This window comes from Symphodus melops (genome assembly GCF_947650265.1).
Source record: "Symphodus melops genome assembly, chromosome: 7".
In the NCBI taxonomy this organism is placed as follows: Eukaryota; Metazoa; Chordata; class Actinopteri; order Labriformes; family Labridae; genus Symphodus; species Symphodus melops.
In genome coordinates this window covers 8710054-8732114 of record NC_136697.1, presented here as the reverse complement: position 1 = coordinate 8732114, position 22061 = coordinate 8710054, and the positions used below count along the sequence as shown (strand labels likewise).

Here is a 22061-nt window from a genome sequence, read left to right as displayed (position 1 = left end):
TCCTGACTTACACACATGCACAAACAGGATCTAACCCTAACCCTAACCCTCCACATACAATATTGGAACGATATCAGAGTGGGGTTGCTGCACACTGCTACACTGGGAGTGTACCAGAGATGTTGGGGGTTTGGTGCCTTGCTCAAGGGCACATCAGAAGTACTTAGGAAGAGATCTGGCTACCAGACCAACTCCTTATATACTGTGAGCCAGAGTGAAGCCTTAACTGACTGTTTGTAGAAGACAAAGCTTTGTTAAGTGCTGCTGTTGAATCTCATTCTGAAAAGGCTGAAATCAGTTTCTGCAATGAGTGTTTCATCTCGTGATAACTGACCCTTGCCTTCACTAACACACATGATCAATCTCCTTCATAATTGTCTCGTGTGCTTTTGTAGCTCATAATGAGACATCTGTACTGGTTTATAAAATTCATTCTGTTTTACAACCATTTTACGTTCTATTCCATTCCCCTGCTGTGCTCTCAAGTTAAAAAAAAAAGCTCTCCTCGTGTTGTAATATAAAAAACAACTTTAGTCAGAAACCAGCAGGAACACCATCTCAATTATTTTTTGTTAAAGCCTTTTATCAACTAACTTATAAGCCAGCGAATGAAATAGCCCTGAGCATGGACTGTTTCACTTTGATAGCATAGCTTTTATCCACCCAGTACATCCATCATTAGTGGCATTTTTGTTGTTTCCATTACAGTGTTAGGTTTCAGTAAACCACTGACATGAACAGCTTATCTGATGAAGTGCACTGCAGACAGAGAATCTAAGAACTGTTTTTCACTAAAAAAAATACAGCAAAGAGCTGTCTGCCACACAGGTGAAACTGTTAAAATGACAATCCAATATACTTGAACTGATTACTAAGTGCCTAAAGCAAATTTTCCTAACAGTCCATGGCTTTATACTGCACACTGTATACTTCAAACAAGGGCTGTGCTGACTGTCATCATACTGTTCCTAACACACTCATCATTGATAAGTACCCCTAAACAACCCCTCTGTTTAAAGAGACCAGTATTCCTTTGGCAGAAAAGAAACATTGCATCTTTTTCAAAACATTTTATTAGAAACAAAAGACAAAAAATACAATATTCACTTTAGAATTCTTGTTACAGACTGATGTTAATGGAATTATTTTCAGGCTAGATTTCATTTCAGACAACAGAAACAACAAATCTGTAGAAAAACATGACATGTTAACATCAAGGAATACAATTAAATGCTGTAAACGAAATAAGACTTATAGCTGCATTCTAAAGAAAAGCCTCTGTGATTATATCCACCCACCTCTGCCCGCTCACAGATATTGGTAGGGACAATGTAGTTTTTAGTGAGAGGATCTGATCAGGTCTATTTCTAAAGGGATCTGAAACAGGGTCCACAAATAACTGTACTTCACAGTGAGATTTAGCTTTATTAGATTGCACAAAACACTGACAAACCACAGAAAACAAACATAAAGAAAGAAAAAAGGTACAAAACATGAGTCACTTTTTTTTCAAAATTTATTCGTCAGTTCCCTTTAGTGCTGCGCTGTTTCTTTATCTTTAAAGGGTTAACTTTATAAACGTATGATTTTGCTGTATGAAGCCTTTAAATTCCCTGTTTATGCCTCTGTTCCATTTAAAGTAATGATCGATCAGATAAGGCTCTGTGAGAGGTTGACCAGGTTTCCCTAGCAACCACTAACTAAAGCCCTGTCCTTTTTGAATTACAGTATACGATGCTTTGAATTTGCACCGAGATGATTTCCATTTTTGTCTGTAAGTCCGTAATCACGTTTTCTTTTCAGAACACAAATAAACCCCTTTAGCAGTGTATCTCGTAGGCAACCTGTGATCCAAAGAGGAGGCTCTGACTGAGGAAAAGCTCCTCTGGGTCTGTTGTCAGGGGTCCCTCTCCTCCGTCTGCTGGGTTTCTGCGAAGCCCCATCCCCCCTGATCTGGTCAGTGTCTGCACCATTTCGTGGTCAAGGAGAGCATCCTTCATGCTTTTCTGCTGGACAAACCCGCTCAGCATGGGACACCTGGAGGACGTGGAACCCGGGACCGGCTTTGTTCTGTTGAGTACATACATCTCGTGGCCATGGTCGTCACGGTACTCCTCCAACTGCGCAAATGTGGTGGGTCCATCAGAGTAGTCATTGACATAAAGGATGCTCTCTTCCTTGCTCGTACAGAAGGAGCCGCCTTCTTCTTTGCGGATCTGCTGGTGACGACTATAGATCATGATCAAGAGGAGAATGGCGGTGAGTGCAAGCAAAGAGATGCCAACAGCGATGGCAGTCTGTGTAGCCGGTCCAAGAGCGTTGAAGTCCATGCTGTCCTGTTCATAGAGCGGCTCCTGGCTAACATCCAGAACCTCTGGCTGATAAAAGGAGTTAGATGAAGAGGAAACAAAGGAGTGTGTATTGAAGCGAGGCCAGAACTGGGATGAATACGATGAAGATGACATGTTGACAGCCAGATGAAAGGTGACTTTAGCTACACCTCCAGGGTTCCAGGCTTCACACTCGTAGCGCCCAGCATGTGCTACAGTAACATTGCTGAGGAAAAGCATACCGCTGCCCATGTCAGGGTCAAAGCTGTCCCTCTCACCGCCCTCCTCGGTCCCTCGCACAGGTCCCTGAATTCCTCCCACACCTCTGACCTTCATTCCGCCACTGCTGGGCAGGGCTGTCACCACTCCTCCAGCAACCCCGGGCCTGAAGAGCTCACCATTGGGTCCCAGCTCTTGAACCAATCCTCGAGGGGATAACTGGGGTTTGCCATGGGAGGCTTTCTTCCAGGTAACTTGAGGCTGAGGGTACCCTGAGGCCTGGCAGGAGACACGGAGGCTTTCCCCTAGTCGCACAGTCAGGTGGCTTGGCTCCAACTGCACAACAGGGGGGATGCAGACCAGGCTGTTGGGAGCCACCTCCACCAAACTGAGATGGGACAGGCGAGGTGGTTCAGAGCACATCAGACGGCGTTGTTCAGCAGAGCTCAGCAGACGCTGGCCATCTTCTCTGATCCAAGTTCTTAGCCAGCCGAGAGCGCAATCACAGCGCCACGGGTTCTCTGGAGGAGAGTGGTGGAAGGAAATAAGGGTGAGGAAATGAATTCAAGCACACTTTTTTGTCAACAGCTGTTTCCAAGATCAGAAATAGCTTTTATGCAAAAACTTTAAGCAAACTGAACAAACTCTAACTGCTCCTGAAGATCATGTTATTGTATGGAAACTGAATGATATTGCAAGGGAAGCATATTTAATGTGCTTAGTATAACTTAAAATTATAAGCACATTTGGCCCTCACTGCAGGACTCCAACCCTTTCTCAGAGGCTGTTCCTTTAATTTATTCTTTTTAATTGTGTCTTTGAGGGATTTTCTTTCTTATGAAAGGTTTATTGTTGGCTGAAACCTTTTGATATGCAAAATATGTTTAAGGGCACATCATTTTCATTTACACATTGTGGCTGCTGCAATGCATTCTAGGGTAGTCTCAGTTCTCAAAAAATATGGAAGCATTTGGTTATGGGACTTACATTTTAACTCAGGATTAGTTATATATTTTCAAATGCCTCTATCCTCGCTCTGCATACCTGTGACACGGAGCACCTGCAGGCTGACAAGTGGTTTGAGGGATGAGGCTCCCAGGGTGCGGAGGTGATTTCTGCTCAGGTCCAACAGGGCCAGGGATGATAAACCTGACAGAGCTTTCTCTGCCAGCAGCTCTATGCTGTTTTCCTGAAGGTGGAGTTCCTGCAGACGCTGCAGCCAGACAAAAAAGTCATGAATCAGAGGACAGAAGATGTGAAACATTCACGTTAAAGGAGGATGATAGCAATGTCAAATGTGAAGACAGGAAGACTTAATTCCACCTGAGGCAGTCTGTACTGTATTATGGTATGCCAGGGATTAGTCAGACATGTTGCCATGAATTGGATTTACAGTTGCACACGTCATTCTGTATAATCCATGACAGGCATCTGATATTAGACAGCACTAGCTTTGCTGAAAGCTAAGCTTTCACACTTAACATAAAAGGGATTAGAAGCTATGGTTTTTGGAACACTTAGAACAAAAGGAGCACAAAACATTGCATCCCATCCAACCACCCATTTGTTCCCATTTATGAGCTCACCAACCTGCAGCCCTCTAAAGGTGAAGTCCTGCACTCTGGTGATTTGGTTTCCAGCAAGGTACAGGATCCGAAGGTGCTCTAGACCCCGGAACATATCCGCTGTGACCAGGTGGATTAGATTGCCATTCAGGGCGAGCTCCAGCAGCTGCCCCTGGCTGAGGAAGGCGCCTGGCTCCAGAGCTGAGATGCTGTTATTCTGGAGGTAGAGGTAATGAAGGCTTCCCAGCCGAGTCAGGTCCTGAAGACGGATCTGGACTATAGAGTTGTCTTGAAGGAAGATAGTCTTTTTGTGGAGATGAAAATAAAATTAGTCAAATGATCACAAAATATGACTGCTTTTTAGACAGGACATAGGATAGGGGGTGTGGTATTTAAATGGATACTTGAACATGAAAGTGACCTTAAATTGTGCTGTGCTTAAATTCTTCATCAAGTATCTAATTGCTGTATCGCCCAATGCCACTGGAATCGGCTCTGGCCCCGCATACGCAAAAAAACTAAAACGGTATAGATAATGGAATGGTCGTGTCGTGACTTTGGGATGAATTTGATTGGCTCATTAGCTCCAAACATGCTTTTTAATTGGTCGAAAGATGAGGTAATGCCCCATTTTGTATATCTGAGTTTGGGGTGTTTTATGGAAATGAGAACTTTGAATATACAGTGTGTTAATTTGCAAGTACGAACAATGTAGAATACGCCAGTTCAGGATTATGATTATTATTATGACTGACATTGTGTGTTTTCTTCCTGTGGTTCAGTTCTTTTGCCAAATGCAGCAGAAATCACAGAACTTGTCAGCAAACAACTTCAAATAACAAATGTTCGAGTGATTGCAGCTACACAAGAGCAAGTGTTTGATCCATAATGCATGACTTTTTTTTTGCTTGATTGCTAATGTGCATTCACTTGATGTTTCCGAAGAAGAAAACACGGGCCATGAGTTAAAGTATGATCGACGAGATGGACCTGCTGATTGAGGTTAATGGAACAATTTATCCCGAACATGCTTTTCATTAATATTCATGGGCTGCAGTAATGTTGGGGGGCCTGAACCCGAAAGGAAAAGACGGTGTAATGTTAAACATCTTCTCGACAGATGATCAGAGGGTGTGTGAGAGTCACTTTCTGAGCAAGAATGAATAATTACACAGGCAACAGCACGGCCCCTCCCTTAGGCTTACATCAAAGAGGGCCATGGTGAATTGATTTCCCACAATCATTTCAGGGTAATAAGAATGGATCAGAGAGGGAGGCAAATGGTACGAAAGCACTGATGCAGGATGGGCAGGTCAGCCGTAATGCACTGACAGATAGTGCCCTAACTTATTTTCGATTGGCCAACTGACCTCTGTGGCCGATGGGACACCCTGTGGAATTTCTTTGATCCCAAGAGACCCGCACTCCACTGTGAGGCTGTAGCAGCGACAGCTGGAGGGGCATCCTAGAGACAGATGAGGGATGCAGGCCAGGATGATTAGGAGTCTAGAGAACCACAAGAGGACCATGGTGGTTTAAAAGTCAGTCCTCTGGGACAGAAACCTGTGAGGCAAACATGTAAGAGAAAAAAGTAAGTGAGTACTTCTGACAATATTACAGGATATTCACTTTACTTAAAGAGACTGTGAGAAGTTTTTTAACCAGCTGTAAAACACAATTAAAGACTTAAAGAAGGCTCATCTACATATTTATTATAAATATCAGTCATCGCTGCCTGCAGTTTCCAACCAAGGAATCCACACAAATTTGTTTACAGCCGTTGTTTACATTTTCCTCTGCAAAGTTTTACAGTCTGGTACATTATCAAGTCAAACAAAGTTGGGATGAATAAAAAGTTACTGTTTTGTCATGAGGCTTCCAGAGCGGACACAAATGAAATGTCTCACAGCTACTTTAAGGAGAGTTTTAAGTGTTTGTACTTTACTTTTTGTTCTTATCCTTCACTTTTAATACAAATTTGTACTATTTGAATTTTGGTGGCAGGCTCCTCACTTTAGGTGTAGCACAGATTTAAGAGGACTTATTGATTGGTTTTATGTTGCAGCATTGTACAAGGCCTTTCTGACATGAAGACTGGAAAATCAGAAAAGAGGATTTCTTGCTGTATCCATGGATACATAATTGCATAATTACATGATGAACCCTAAACAAAAGGCATATCAAGAGGGAACAGACAAGAGACTAAAAAGTAAAAGTACCCAGTGACATTTTAGGAGAGTTTTCAACGTTGACATTTGGTTGAGAAAAGGTTGAAATTTACTGTATAAAACATATTTTCAACCATTGTTCAGCTAAAAAATGGTTTTAACATCAAGGTGAAATTAATACTTAGCTTATGTTAGTGTTAAAAGGTTGAAGGATATAATTATTGTAGCACCATAAGTCCATATTCATGTTGTAGTGTTGTGTGAAATCATGTAGCAAAATCATTTCAACACATTTTATTATTCATACAAAATCATCTCTGAAGGGCTTCATGAGCTGTTTGAACAAGAAGGTCCAAAAAATTGTCAAGAGAACAGCTTTTAATGTTCTCCAAAGAATAACAAAAATAAGATTGCATCTATCTATCTATCTATCTATCTATCTATCTATCTATCTATCTATCTATCTATCTATCTATCTATCTATCTATCTATCTGTCTGTCTGTCTGTCTGTCTGTCTGTCTGTCTGTCTGTCTGTCTGTCTGTCTGTCTGTCTGTCTGTCTGTCTGTCTGTCTGTCTGTCTGTCTGTCTGTCTGTCTGCCTGCCTGCCTGCCTGCCTGCCTGCCTGCCTGCCTGCCTGCCTGCCTGCCTGCCTGCCTGCCTGCCTGCTATGTCCATGTTTGTTCTGACTACCTGGAGAGTCAGACCTCAGGGTGCTGATGTCAACCCAACAGCAGGAGAGCACAATAGATATGTCGGCTGCTGACAGTTGTGAGTGAAAACAGGTCGACTTATATCTGTATTCTTGTTTTTTTGGTGATTGTGCTGCTAAAAACATCACTTTACGCATTATAGAATAAGATGCATCTTTAAAATCGTTACATGAAAATCTATAATAAATAATAATAAATGTTGTCGCAAAAGAAGATTTCCCAGCAAAATCTGGTCTAAACATAGAAAGTGCAGTTTAATTATCTTTGAATAGTCATTGAAAAAAAAACCTAATCTTTTGAGCAACGTTCAAACTGTAACCATAGATATCTTTAAAAAAGTTGTTTCAATGGAAGAATGCTGGCTGCGTAATCTCCAACAATGAACACTTGAAGTGTGCAGGCATGCTGCAAACAGAGGCGCTGCTTGTCAACAGGCAAGGCAGGCAACTGCTTGGAGCCCCAGGCCAATAGGCCCCCCTAACAGCTGGCAAACTTTAAACCACAGCATTTTCTCAAAATGTGCATTTTTTTTTGCAATGAAAGTAGGAAACCCACCTAATGGGACCCCATCTGACTCTCAATGCCCTGTTAAGTGTTGCATGCATTATTACTGCAAAAGCAATGATGGACGCTGTTTGGAGGGCTCCCCAATTAATTCTTGCCGAGGGCCCCTTGCTGCAAACACTGGAGAAGCAACACATCCGTAATTAAACTATTTGCATAATGAATCTATCTTGATACTGATATGGACTTTTTTTAATCGAAATTTAGAATGATTTAAAGCTAATCGTGTCTCAGCATTAATCTTAACACCTGAACAGCTTGTCGAAATAGATCCCCCCCTCCACACACACACACACACCTTTTTGAGTATATTTCAGAGGATGTGCTTTTTGAAGAAACGTTTATTTCATCAAAAAAAAAGTAAAAATCAGTCCTTCTAGTTTCTCACTCTTTGTGTCAAACGTGTCTCTATTCCTGCTTGAGTGTAGAACACATGTACTTTCCCAGCTTTGTTGATCCTTCCTCTTCGAGTAACAACAAACCCTTTCGGCTTCCCCGTAATACAGTTCAGCCTCAAAGCAAAGACTGCAGATATGTTGTATAACCGGATGACTGTGAAATGACAAGGGAGGACTGATAAAAAGCACAGCAACAGAAAACTATCTTTCAATCCACGCCTGTTTTCCATTCAACTGTGTCTCTTCAGTGAAATTGCAACAGCTTCTATTATGGGCTTCAATTAATTAAAGATGTGATAAAAGATGTGCAGGTTGCCTCAAGGACCTCTCTCTCTCTCTCTCTCCCGCCTTGTTAATATATGCGCAAACACTCACACTCTCCCTCTAGTTTAGTCTCTCACTTTTGTCTTAGTAACACATGTGCGACACACAGACGCTGCGTTTTGACCCTTAAAGTGGGAGAATCTGTTTTGTACCTCCTCAATGCAAATCCCAAGTGGCAACCGTCATCTGATCAAAAACATCCGCCTTGGCTGTTTGCTGCACCTTTCAGCAATATCTGTCTTTGATATAAACCCATCACTGAGCAAGTCACCCATGCCCTTTTTTATTTCTATACAGCCTGGAAGGGATTTATTGTTCCGCTCGACCGTTTACATCAAAACCGCCTTACACCCGCTGTCCAATATCATGTCGCCCAGCAGTGCTCACAACAGTTCATCAGCAGCAGATCACATGGAGATACTGCAGGCCGGGAGATGTAATACATGTTGAAATGTCACACTGAGCCCGTCCTTCTGCTTCACTGACAGCAGGTAGATTTATTGTGCACCGCTGAGCTGCCCAGCCTGTTGAAGAGAATCTTCATCCAACAGAGAAACAGACATCGCATTGATCCGACCCAAAGTCTCACATTGTTATAAAACATTCATGTGCAGCCCGAGCTCCGTATCCCATTAAGCTTGTCTATCTTGTGAGAATTTTCTAGTTTGCTTAAGATTGCAGAATCACCCAGAGAGATAATCGTGAGCATTAACAACTTACTCTGAATGATTTTGAATCATTGAGTTATTAATTACTAGAATGCACAAAGATCTCATTAGAGCTAAGTGATGAAAGGGTCCTGTGCCTGAAATAAACTGTGACTGATAAATATTCCGCGTGCAGGCAGTTTGAACTGTTCGGTCAGATTGATATCAAGTGTTTCTCATTTGGACTGTCATAGTTGCAAAGGCACTTGGATCACTATTTCAGAGGCTGAGAAGTCGCTCTCAGTTCAGACACGGCACATTATGAAGCAAATGAGCAATGAACTGGGTTTTTAATATGGCGTGTTTGATTTAGAGCGCATTACGGGGAATAGCCAGCTAGATTAATACAATGTGACCTACATAAGCTGCTCAATCGTCTTCTCTCAGCAAAAAAAACAGAGGCGCTTATTAACGAGAGAGAGCACCAAACAAGCGTGGAAGGAAATTATGTGTTTCTATTGTCGGAGAGAGAAAGCGGAAATATTGAATTTTGAATAAGGCCTTGGCCTGTCATTGAGCTTTTGTTACTTCCCACAGAGAGACAACTTTAAAAACCTTGAGTTGCTTGGAAAGTGTCAGAAGGAAACCAGAGAGGAAGGTCCTCTGCTCAGAATACATACAGAACAGGATGTGCAAGCTCATATTTGTTGTTGGAGATGCACATCAGTGCAAATGACACCCTGCCAGCTAGAGAAAATAGCTGATGCTTTTCGCTGCTCGGTTCAGTGTTACCATGCCTTTAAAATGCCAGAGCGGCAAATCGAGCCACACATTCATTGCTACAACAAGGCAGATGAGATGTAGAAACACGGATAACCCATGGAGTAAGCACAGTTTGCAAACAGATACGACGATGACTAAAATAAAACAACATTCAGGGGAGAGGTGTCTTTGAATAATGCTGCTGTGGCTGAGTTTTTGTTGTACTGTATGTGCTCTCCTATTTCACATTCAGTTTACCCTCTCGCTCATCTTTTGTCATGCTGATGTGGGATTTCAGAAGTAAGAGGTCAATTTGTTCATTTCAGTCTCAGTAATCCTCTGTGGAACATGCGTAATCTGCACAATCAGATGCTCGTTAGCTGAGCCGCTCTCGGCACTGTTGACGTTTCCATAGAGGAGGGCTGCTCTGTTCTGTATTAAAAAACGAGGTCAGCCATGTGTCTGGATCGACTGAGTATAAATGTGTAAATAGGCTGATTAGAACTTAATGCTGTGTGCATAGACAGAGTGTTAAAGGAGAGTGGCTGCAGAGACCTTCCAGAGCAGATGTCAGTCAACAAATCTAATAAAGTGCACGTCACACAAAAGCCTGTTCAGCATTCAGCCTCGGTGTCTCCCTCCTAAAATGCATCCACACACTGCAAGCTGCGGCTCTGCAAACATTATTTTGCACCAGTTTTGCAGCGGCTGGGAGTTTGTTTATATGGGCATTTCTGAAATTACAATTGCCTCTTTATTCTTGACATAGCGCTTTGTTTTCACACCTCAAACAAATCATCCTACTGCTGAACAATCACAGCTTGCCTGGACAAACAGTCGCAGCACAGAAAATTCCACGCACACACTGCTGTTTTGATTCTCTCTTTTTATTTTCCTGAGCAGGGTAAGTGTGTGGAAAGGTGCAGCACACCGCCAGAATGCTAGCGGCAGAAGCAAAGTTCACATCCCTGTGCTGCCACCGGTGCAGGTCGGCCTCATCTGTTGTTATGGTAACTCTTGCTGTGAGGGAAGGTCTGCGCCCGAAGGCCAGGCACAGTTCATGTGAGCTGGTGTTAGGCAAACAACAAAACGGAAATAGAAACTGTCAGTGCCTGAGCAAAATTGCTCATGGGAACCTAAGCAATGTTACCAAAGGTAAATCATAAATTCTTTTTTTTGGTCCAACTCTAGCTTTAACTTTTTTTCCCCCACTCCTTCTGAAGGCCTCCATCATTTCCCCTCCTCTTCCACCTCCATGCCTGACCTCTTTCTTTTCTCGTCTTGTGCCCTCTGTGCTGACTGACAGGCGCTAAATCATTTGTCTCAAAGCATCCTTTTGTCCACAAATAGGCTCTGGCCAAGGCAAAAGGGAGAAGACTATGGCTGTAACCCAACAGTAACACATTGACTTTGAGCGATAGTCTCAAGCCTGCACACAAAAATACAGACACAAAAACACAGACACACACAGCTCATGAACATGCAGAGCACGCTTACAAAGTACCACTTATAAACAAACACTAGCCACCTACATCCAGGGACACACATTCTGACAGACACATACAGAAAGGGTAAGACACGCATGCTTATGCGCTCACACATCCTGCCTACATCCAGCAGCAGCCATCATTATTCACGGACACAAGTCCAACACAAACTGTGCGCTCTCACACACACTCGCACATATTTTTGTTTCAGGGCGAAAAGAAGCTCTACTCAGTTAATAAGCAGACATTGATTTCTTTATTTTTCCACCACTACTTTGTCCAGCTGGGCTCTGCAGCCATTGATTTCCACCATAAAAGCAGATGTAGGGAAGAAGCAGCGAAGGACATTTGTAAATGTCTGTGTTAAGAAACAAAGTAAATGAGAGCATGTTCTGTGTCTGCATTGTGTGTGTGTGTGTGTGTGTGTGTGTGTGTGTGTGTGGCTTATTGCTACCTCAGGCAGAATCACCCTCTTTGCAGCAGCAGCAGTAGCAGCACTTTTGCTTCTTCTCCCAGCGGAGCATTTAGTTTAAACCCCGTATTCGGTCTCCCTGTGCTTAGACAAACTCCATAAATCTTTGCTTTTTCAGAGTTCACATGATAAACTGCTGCGGGAGGTCAGTCTGAGATGTAGAGACTGTTGTTGGTAATGTGAAATGACCAGCAGAAATGCTCCAAGGCTATTGATATGAACTACACGCAGGCTCAAAGCAACCCAGAAACTTTGATTTTGCCTGGGAACCGTGATGCTTCTGAGTCTTTCACTGTGGTCGAAATGTTCTCACTCCCAACTCTACAAGTACAACAGGTAGATTTGGCACATATAGGACTCCACACAATTCAATTTATAGCAGGACTTTCAAAATAAAAAGCCAGGCTATTCACATTTGTAATGGTTTGAAATGTTTTTTTTTGCAATTCTAAAACATCGTTTGACACGTCTCGCAGATTCAATTTGGACTTTTTAGGAGTGATGAGACAATATCTCAAACACTGCTGTTAGAGCTTACAGATGGTTGCTGGGGTGGCAATGACTGGTGCAGGGAAGAAGTGGCAACGACAGAGCAGAAGGAGAGAGAACGGAAATGTTGAAGCTTAAGACTACCAATTTGGGAGGATGTGTTAATCAGTTGATTGTGGAGAATGATGCATGTCAGTGTGAAGTCAGCGCAGCTCGAGACCAGCTGCCTGCCTGAACTCACGGCCAGACTTCACCGAAAAAAATGAGATGATGTTTTTACGTCAATCTAAATGTTGCATGACATGCATGACAGGTGACTTTTAGATGTGCAACAGTCCTCAACACGTTTAACATGCAGAATAGTTTCAGATTTAGAGTAAAAGTGCTGGGTTGTTTGAATATAGTGAGTTTGAATAGGCATTGACCTACATAAACAATTATTGTAATTTATGCATGATGCGTTAAAATCGAACCATCTTGAAGTTATAACATGCATCTGCAATGCATCTAGTGTCTGTTATGTGACTTAGTCTTCCTGTAAAGAAATCCTCATTGACTTTTTGTTCACGTTGGAGTGTTGTTGATTATGATATTCATGATAATGATGGTGCACTGAGCACTGCCTGTCAGCAGCTCAAAATCAAAAAAAAAAAAATTCTTAAAAATGATTTGTCCTCTGACTTGACAAATGCACTTGTGAAGCAAACACACACCTACATTTTAGCATGTCTCCTTACTGCAGGCTCTGCCTTTGCTTTACTTATCCATCCCACCAATGTTCAACCAGGATCAGACCTGCTGCACGTTTCTGACTTCATCACCCAATCAAGAGGTCACATAAACAACAAAGTAGACAACAAAGAAACATTTACTTATAACAAGTAGTTATCACACATAAAGTAGGATCCTTTCTAAACACTCATGTTGTTAAATTGTATTATGTTCATTGTTACATTAAAACATGATGAATACTGTAAGACTAACTTTGTGCCTCAAAAAGAGGTTTTCTGTCAATTTTGAACTCTGCTTCATGACAAACGCTCAATTTGACCAGTACAGCTGGTAAAAGCGTTTCTGGCTCAGGCATGATTTTGTTGTTATTACAGTTGCGCTCATTTTATACAAATACAGTTGTTTCATCTCATTTGTCTGAATTACTCTTCTATGTTTGTCGCCTAGTGTTGTAGTGAAGACCCCACTAACTAAGACTGAGACAGACCCGAGACCAGGGGGCTCGAGGACTGAGACAAGACCAATACATTTAGGGATCAAGACTATAAACATCACCAGAACTCCTCATCTTGTGTGCAGGGGGCGTGTCACTTAAACTGTAACACCAGGACGGTTTTGGTCGTAACCAGGGCCTAAAAATGAAATTATGAATGAACTAAAGTGAAATGTTGTTGTTGGTGATTTTCTTTTATTCACAGTAAGGGCATGGAAAAATAACTTTTCATTGGTGGTCTTGATTTAAAATCTGTAGTCCGCAGAAACCGAACAGGAACAAAACAGAGTCAAAATGCTTTTAATTCCAAGACCTTCAAAAAGTCTTGAGACCAAGACCGAGCACTGCAACAACTGTAACCCCTGATGAAGCAATTAATCCTTCATTGAGTCCTTTTTCTTTATTTTCTTTTCTTCATATATATTTTAAGTATCTGTTTCTTGTATCCATTATGTTACAATTGATAACTTTGTGCAAGAATGTTGCATGTCTCTGATCTACTGATTACATCTACACTTGCATTTACCTTCAGTGTCATATTTTGTATTCTGCTGCGACCGACTTATGTGCTGTTCCAAAGACCTGTGAACTAGATTTTTAGTCCTCATGCAAAGTGAACAGAAGCCCTTTTCATCAACCACAAGTAGTGACACAGAAAAATCGACATTCGTTGTCTAACAAGGTTCAAAAATGTTTGTGTTGGTGTTCATTGCGGTTCAATTTGATTTGCAACTGGGAAGTCAAAGCACAATGTACGACACTGTACGACTCCATAATCAATATCTATTTTCCACACAAGATTTACTTTTATGCACTTGCCATCCAAGGAGGGGGATTGTTGTGTCGCATCCTCACTGCTGGAGGCTTGAAAAAAAAAAAGACTTCAAACTGTATCAGCCTTATGACTTTCTTTTTTCTTCTTCTGTTACTTAGTACTTTCCTTTTGTCTCAAATCCAGCATTTAATCTGCATGACTAAGCAGAGGCAACATCGCAAAAGCTGCATGAAAAATTTATGATTAAAAAAACTGAGCTATAATGCAATGATTTTGATTTTAAAAGGAAAACATCTATACAGATAAAACGTAATAAAGTACAAACTAGGTTTACTGCTTTCTAATAGGGAAGACTTCATAAGACAACAGTTTATGAAACTGCTGCCAGCCTGCTACATTAGATTATCTGAATGCAGTAACACAGAGACATACTCAAACTCTCTTTTAGTCTGACTGCTTCTCTTACAATCTGCAACTTCTTCCCTTTAAAGCATCATTATTTACTTATTTAAGCTAAAAAAAAGAAAACTGCTTCAAATTAATTCTGAGGATATACAGACTTGAAATCAGGAGAGTTGTGCCTTGTTCACCTCCACTCTGCAGCTGGAACTCCTGTTCTCTTACTTTTTAACTTGGGGTGAGTGGGTGCAATCTTTTGAGAGAAGTAACGCACTGCTTTCTGGCAGAATGCCCCCGAGGCAAACACCTCCCATTATAGGTCTTATCTCAGTATTTTCACTATGGGCATCACAGAGGACGAGACTAAAGAGGACGTTGAAGGAGAAAAGAAAAATATAGTGACTGAGTGGACGATAGTAAATCTCAGACAGACTTTTCTTCATTTCCTCTGAAAGAGTGAATCACTCCAAAACTATAAGAAATAACAAGTAACAAAACAATACCAATTTCTCTTTAATGTTGGTCTAATACTGAATTATTACTTTAAGTGACTAATGGTTTCATAAGGCAATGTGTAATTTACTGCAGACTTCTTAGATCAGTCTTTAATAAGGGCAGATTTTGGGTTGCCAGGTTACAAGAAAGTGTATTTGACTAATTGGGCTGCATACCACACTTCCTTTTGAAAAGGTCTCCGACAGTCTAGATCAATTAACAAATTAGATATTTTTATTATCTGGTTAACTTTCTTAACACAGAGATTTTTTTTAAAAACTACCAGGCAAACCAGAATGGATTTATTTAAATATTGCTAATAACATCATTAAACATTTTAAGTAACAGCTAATAAACTATTTAATGTGGTATCTTGTGAAAAAGTGTTGCCCCTAACTGATGGGAGAAGTCCATAGATCTGAATCGAAGACCTGGGTGATGTCACCCTGCTAGAGGGGTTTGGAACCCGTTTGTGGCAGTCTCCATACTGGAAATGCTCTCTCTTTCAGCCAACCTGACATAAGGCGAAGAGCTGGAGCTGACACAGATTTGAACTCCCTTGACAAACAATTGCATCACACCTATCAATCGAGTCAGAGACACGCCTAACTATAGATAAATCTGATCCTTCATAAAAGAAAAAAAAAACGCGTTAGCAAAAATATTTTGAATGAACCAAGCTGTAAATATGTTAATTACTGCTAACAAGCATTTTTGAACGGGGTCTCTTGGACACTCAAGGAATTGCTGGGTTTTTTTGTTGCCGCTTGGTTCAGAACAAAATATTATAACTCAAACTATCAATGAAAGAGTCTGACTTTAATGGAAATGTGCTTATTGGCTTTTAAAATGAGAATGAAGCCACAACCAAAGATTAGTTAGCTTAGCATGGCAAAAGACAAGAAAGAGGGACTAGCTAGCTAACATGCTATGTAGTACATTAACACTGTGTTAGATTTTAGTGTCCCAAGTATGATCTGAATTAAATGTGTAAAATTCACACTTTTTCTTTAGATGAAAAGACTACCAACACTTTCATGCTTGAATCTACAACTAGCTGCTGATTAGCATAGCTTTGGCTGAGTTTAAAGAACAGGAACACTGAAGACACTAGCTAACATGTTATTGATTCTGTTAAAAGATGTGATTTTTAGTTCAACAGGAATCTGAGAAAATTTGAAATTGAAAATATTTGGGGAAATTATTACAGAGTATAGCATTGGCCGTGACATTAATATGCTGCAGTGTAAAGTGTAAGTATTAAATGGCCTTATACATATTTTTAAACTAGCTCATTGTTTGGTCACATTGTATGTTGACAGACTGTTCAGACTGTTGTGGTTGCTATAGGTTACAGCGATAACTGTTTGCCAACCAACAAGTAGCCTCATGGGACGTGACATGATGCATTCTTTATGCTAAGTACTGTGGTACAGATACATACTGTATTTACACAACGGAAGGTTGAACTATATGCATACAGTTAGTGACTGCAGCAGCACTGACTTCTAAGTTAAGGTTTTAAAGGAGGTTACATTTTGGACTGAGACTTTCTGGGATCTAGTTGTCGACGTGAGGTTTCCAGGCAACCAGTGTAGACTGCGGAGTGGATTTTTAGGTGGATTTTTGTCTTTAAACAGAGCTCGGCTATCTGTTTCCTGTTCTTCAGTCATTATGCAGCTGCTGATAAGGAGGAAGGCTTTGAAGGAAGAACAACTGCATATTGCAAAATATGTGGAACTATTTTTTCTTATTTAATGTTTTTTCAGACAAAAGTAAGAGTAAACCATGTGTCTTTGTTGCTTGTATTCAGACATGTATAGTTGCAAACACACTGACAGCTGTTTGATTTACTGTTTCACACTTACTGTTTCCTCCTTTTCACGTTTAAAAGAATGCCTTTGTCAACATCACCTCTCTGAACCATACTCTCATGTGTTCTTGTGATTTCTTGTGTCTCCCGCTTTCAAATACCAATTTTCTCTAGTCTCTCTGTCTCACACACACACACACACACACACACACACACACACTGTCCATTCTAATTGTCAAGGTTGGTTGATGCAATCGATCAGAGCAATTTCACTCACAGTAGCTTCATTTGACAGGCTGCAGGATTTATGAGTCAGTGGATTATATCAGGGCCGAATGAGAGGTTTGATCTTTGGACTACTTTTGCTTCATTTTCATCAGTCTGGTTGCACCCCATTTCACTTCATCACTTCTTATGTATTACTAACTGCAGGAGTGGGAGTGTGTAGTAATGAGGGAAAAGAAAATGAGACACAGCAATCACAGTTGACAGTTGCTCAGGAGTTATGTTTCACATAGTGATGGATGCATGAGATCAGACAGGGCAGAAGATGGATGAAGCAGAGTCACGTCCTCTTCTTTTGAGAAGCAAAACAATGACTTCCGTTTTCATATTTCCCCTCTTTTGACAAAAGTATCCACATGACTGAGTTTGTATGTGATTCTATTTTCTCCTAAGCTGCTGCATTATTGTGTTTCCCCTGATGTTCCAGACGGGTGAATATGAATTGTAAATATTACTCCTTTTTATGGCAGCTCAGTTGAAGTTGCAAGTTTTGCTCAAGAAGCAGCTAAAGTGTGCAGTAAGAGAGTGTGTGTGTGTGTGTGTGTGTGTATCTGTATGTATGTGTGTTTTTGTGTGTGTGTGTGTATGTGTGTATTTGTATGTGTGCGTGTGTCCAAAAAGGAATTGAATGCTTTGCAATCGTTCAAAAATGATTGCTTATCATCCCCGCTATATTGCGTTTCAGAAATATTGGGTGTGCAGTAGTGTCTGCAAAAGGAGCCATTCAATTCTCATAAATTATGTTTCTTTGTTGCCATGGAGGTGACAGCATCCACTGACTGCAAGTGATGGATTCCAGATGTGTGTCAAATAACACTATATGGGATGTTGACAGTATTGTGGTTATCTGTGAAGTCGGGCATAAAGACTATAATAATGAAACTGTACAAGTAATCAGTTTTCTCCCGCGTATTTCTTATTTCAGTTTGTGTTTTCTGAATCGGCCACAATGCAGTCCAGAATTAAACAATTACAGAGAGAGAGATCCAGTCATCATTGTCTAGCAGACAGTAACCAATGAAAAATGTAATTTCTCTGCAGGCGTAAGCAGTCAACTTGTCCAAACAAGACAGATACCCCAACCTCATAGTTAAACAAACAAGGTCCTATTCAGGGGCCCGCTGTTTGGATCCTCACTGCTTCCTCTGCAGAATAGCAATTAACCAGACAGACTTGCATTTAAACTCTGACATTAAGCAAGAAACCATGGCTGACTAAGAAACCAGAATGAGAAAACACAACAGTCTTCCTGTAGGGAGTTATAGTGTGTTATAGAAGACTTGTAGTAATCTAATCACACTTTATTCCTCCTGGCGTCTCCCATAGTGTCACTGTAATATCGCTGCCAGATTTCTACAGGGTGTGTGCTGTGCTCAGCACTCACCTTATTATTCTCCATTTTTTATAACAACACTTGAATATTCCCGTGTGATCTGAATACACAGAGGCACCAAATGGAAATTGGTCCTTTTCTGTTTAAAAACAGTAGAGATAGTGTCTTTAGTACTGCGGCATGGTGATTCAAACTTGGTGTCAAGTTGCAGGTCACTGGTGCCAAGCATTTGTAATAGTACATATTATTTATGTATATCATGTAAGATGAATAAGAACAAAAGAACAAGACTCCACAGCAGTACATTAAGGTAGTTTATATAACACAATATAAAGTAAGTAACTTAGACTGCTAGTTTTTCAGAGAATAAAAACAGCAAAATACTGCAGCTTTAAAATTCTATAGATACTCTGAATCATTGTAATTCTGTAGTAAACTGTGCTACTTATTTTCATACTCTCTCTCTCTCTCTCTATCTGTGTGTGTGTGTGTGTCCTTCTCTCTTTCTCCTTCTCTCTCTTTTTCTCTAGACATATGTAAGTGTTTTTGATGGTGTAATGCAATCTAATTCAACACCTCTACCATGTTTATGTTGTGATGCCTGTATTTATTGTTAAGGCTGTGGAATTCATTCAAATCTGTGTTTTATGATTAGAACGCAATTAGCTTGGTGGGCTCCATTTAATGGAAAAGACTGGTTGAATGCGTTTGTTATAGGTTTCCTACCACATATACTGATGATAGATAGATAGATAGATAGATAGATAGATAGATAGATAGATAGATAGATAGATAGATAGATAGATAGATACATTCTGATAATTTCACTAAACACACACACACACACACGCACACACACACACACAAACACACACACAAACACACAAACAAACATCTATAAAACATTAACTTTCAGCATGAAGCAATAACATAAACAGGATGTGCCACAGGGGAAACTCTACAGCAGCGATCCTTAATTTTAGGCTCTGTCGTTTCTGCTGGTGTTTTCCTTTATCATACTATTGAAAATGTCATAAAATATGTGAAATTAAAATAATAAAAAAATACTTTGTCCACTCATTTCATTGTAATGAGGGTAGGTTTATTGTAGACTTTGACCCATATTGTATATTTATGCAGCCTGTGTACTGTTAACTCTTCAATTATTAACACATGGTATAATATGGAAGAGTGATTCCTAGTGTTAGGTTTGAATGCCTTCAGGGTTATCTGAGTCTCAAAAAATATCTAAGTAATTTCCCTTGAACTTCTGTCAATATGATTTAATCCTGTTACAAAACACATTTCAGCTCTTTTGTTCCACTCTTATATTATAATCGACCAAAGAGCACTCCAGGCATTTCTTTATTCCCGACTTTGCGGTTGACTTATATAAAAAGTGAACACATAATCCTAAATTATGCCTACATAACCAAAGTCCCTGTAACAACAACAGAACCCCTGTGTCACTATCCCGCGCGCTCACACGCATCAGCATCCTACCGTTTCCCCGCGTGCGTGGACTTGGTCCTGGTAGCAGTGTCCTCACTCACACGGGCGACTTAGAAGACAAAACAATTACAAAAACATGTATCCCGCTTTAAATCAGTGCAGATGGATGAGCCGGAGCATTGTTTCCCTCCCTCTCCTTTGCTCCGTTTCCTCTTTCCCCCCACTCGCTTCTGGCTGGGCAGCGCTTCAGAGTCCACACAGCCGGAGCTCGTCCATTGTAATTGGATGCTGAGAGAGCCGGAGGAAACTGCTCGCATCTGCCAACACTGGACGTCAGCGCTGAAGGTGGTCGATTCAGACTATATCTCCCTCCTCTCCTATTGTTTGTGCTGATTTGATTCGTTTGCCTTTCTTTTTTTGTCTTCCGTCAACGCGGATGTTATCTTCTAACAGTGACCCACTCCTCTAATTATCCCTGTTTGAACTGACTCCCTCCCCCTTCTCTCTCTCTTTCTCTCTCTCTCTCTCTCTCTCTCTCTCTCTCTCTCTCTCTCTCTCTCTCTCTCTCTCTCTCGGTCTCTCTGAAAGAGGGGGTTGTCTTTATTTTTTTCTGGACTCACTTTGAAAACATAAATTAGGAGATCTCTATAGGTGTCTGAAAGCGAGTGTCACATTTTACTTTGAGAGCCATTTCCGCTGTTTAATGAACCCGGGGGGAAAAAAACAGTGTCACTTTATTGTGAAACAACACAAATTTGTATGGCAGCAGAGTGATTTCAGCACCACGGACAGCGGCCTTGTATTTTATTATGAAAGGGTTACGGGCGTGAGATTTGAGCCTTCACGCGCCGCCACTGACAGACCGTCCCCTCGTCGTTTTATTTCCTGCGGCGGTAAAGGCTGGAATAAGTGTGGAAAAGCGAGAAGGACTGAGTTGAAAGAAAGTACCGTTTCTGTCTAGCCAAGGGCAAGAGAATTCAAGCTGAACCATGGCCCTTCAATATCCTGAAAAACCATATTGCTCAGTCGTATAGCAGGCGGCTACACATCATTACTGGTCCGACAGGATGAATTTTAGCAGAGGTTAAATTCTGTTTTCCATCACTTCCAGGGCCACTGTTGCTGATATTTCAGCACTTGTAATTGCTTGTTTTATAAAGTAGCCTATGGTTGGGTCTGAATTCAATAGGCTGTGTTCCTGCTTTAATTGCTTCAAAGTGTTCCCTTTAAGTATTTGCATATGCCATAATTATAGGAATACAGACATTTGCGAATTAGACATATGAAGTGGGATACTAGCTGTATAGGTAACATTAACAACCCCCTGTGACAATCACATCTTGAACCATTTATCAGCAAATGTAGTGTAAGCTATTTTATTATGTTATTTGAGTTACCTGGTAAAGCAGGGTATAGCTTATATCGGCAGCTCTTATTTTGAAAGGTTCAAGGAACGGGAGAGTGTGGTTCGGGACCCGTGCAGGGTTCTCCCGCCGTGTGCGGCAATAAAGGAGCAGACGTGCAACGTTCAACTCTATGAAGACTCCGTACTTTATTTTATATTTTCCCAAGTATATGAGTAATAAACACCCTCGGTTACATTGGTGGCAGCGGTGGGATGCTTTTCCTGCTTTGAGGACCCGCCGTAAGATAAGTTTGTTAAAGTTCCAGATAGTTAGCCGATGTTAGCCACTGCTAACGCGTGCTTAGCCTAGCTTGTACAGTGAGGATGGTGCCGCGTCTTGCCTGAGGACCTCACCCGTATCCTCCACCAACTACACGCCTTATTTTTTGTTGTTTTGTGCCATGGACGGGAGGCACGTGTTCCGGTGGATGTTTTGGTGCCGTCTCAAGTGGTGCACCGGGACATGTTTTTTTTTCTCATGCCGACTTTGTGACTTCTCTGGCTGACAGGCTGAGACCCTACACACTGCCATTGCCTGCTGATTCTTCAGATAGCATCTCAGCTTCTTCCATCCATGCTCCCTCACTGCTGGAGGAGGGGTCGACACATGGGGACTGGGGGCCTGAAGAACCTCTGGATGATGGTGGCCCTGGGGCTGCACTGGACACGACCGCCAGCAAGCCGTAAAGGACTGTGTCTCGTTTTGGCAGGACTGTGAATCAGTGGGATTGTGGGGGCGTAC

The 22061-nt window shown here is 41.3% G+C and overlaps 1 protein-coding gene across 1 annotated transcript; it reads right to left on the bottom strand.

The window, feature by feature from the left end:
• Nucleotides 1-1110: 1110 nt before the first annotated feature.
• LOC306827546 (leucine-rich repeat-containing protein 24-like) lies at nucleotides 1111-20489 on the bottom strand. Its single transcript, XM_079349447.1, has 5 exons — nucleotides 19966-20489; nucleotides 5485-5677; nucleotides 4140-4418; nucleotides 3594-3762; nucleotides 1111-3070 (listed from the first exon to the last, which is right to left on the bottom strand). Exons 2-5 carry the CDS (start codon nucleotides 5641-5643, stop codon nucleotides 1821-1823), a joined length of 1857 nt encoding a protein of 618 aa, XP_079205573.1. The 5' UTR covers nucleotides 5644-5677; nucleotides 19966-20489; the 3' UTR covers nucleotides 1111-1820.
• Between the last annotated feature and the right edge of the window lie 1572 nt (nucleotides 20490-22061).

What these genes read in the sequence shown, in the direction of transcription:
- LOC306827546 (XM_079349447.1), bottom strand. Translation starts at nt 5,643, where the DNA reads ATGGTCCTCTTGTGGTTCTCTAGACTCCTAATCATCCTGGCCTGCATC. An exon ending in TCACCTTTAGAGGGCTGCAG is followed by an intron (nt 3,763 to 4,139) that starts GTTGGTGAGCTC and finishes GTCTGGCTGCAG; the next exon opens with CGTCTGCAGGAACTCCACCT. An exon ending in GCAGGTGCTCCGTGTCACAG is followed by an intron (nt 3,071 to 3,593) that starts GTATGCAGAGCG and finishes ACTCTCCTCCAG; the next exon opens with AGAACCCGTGGCGCTGTGAT.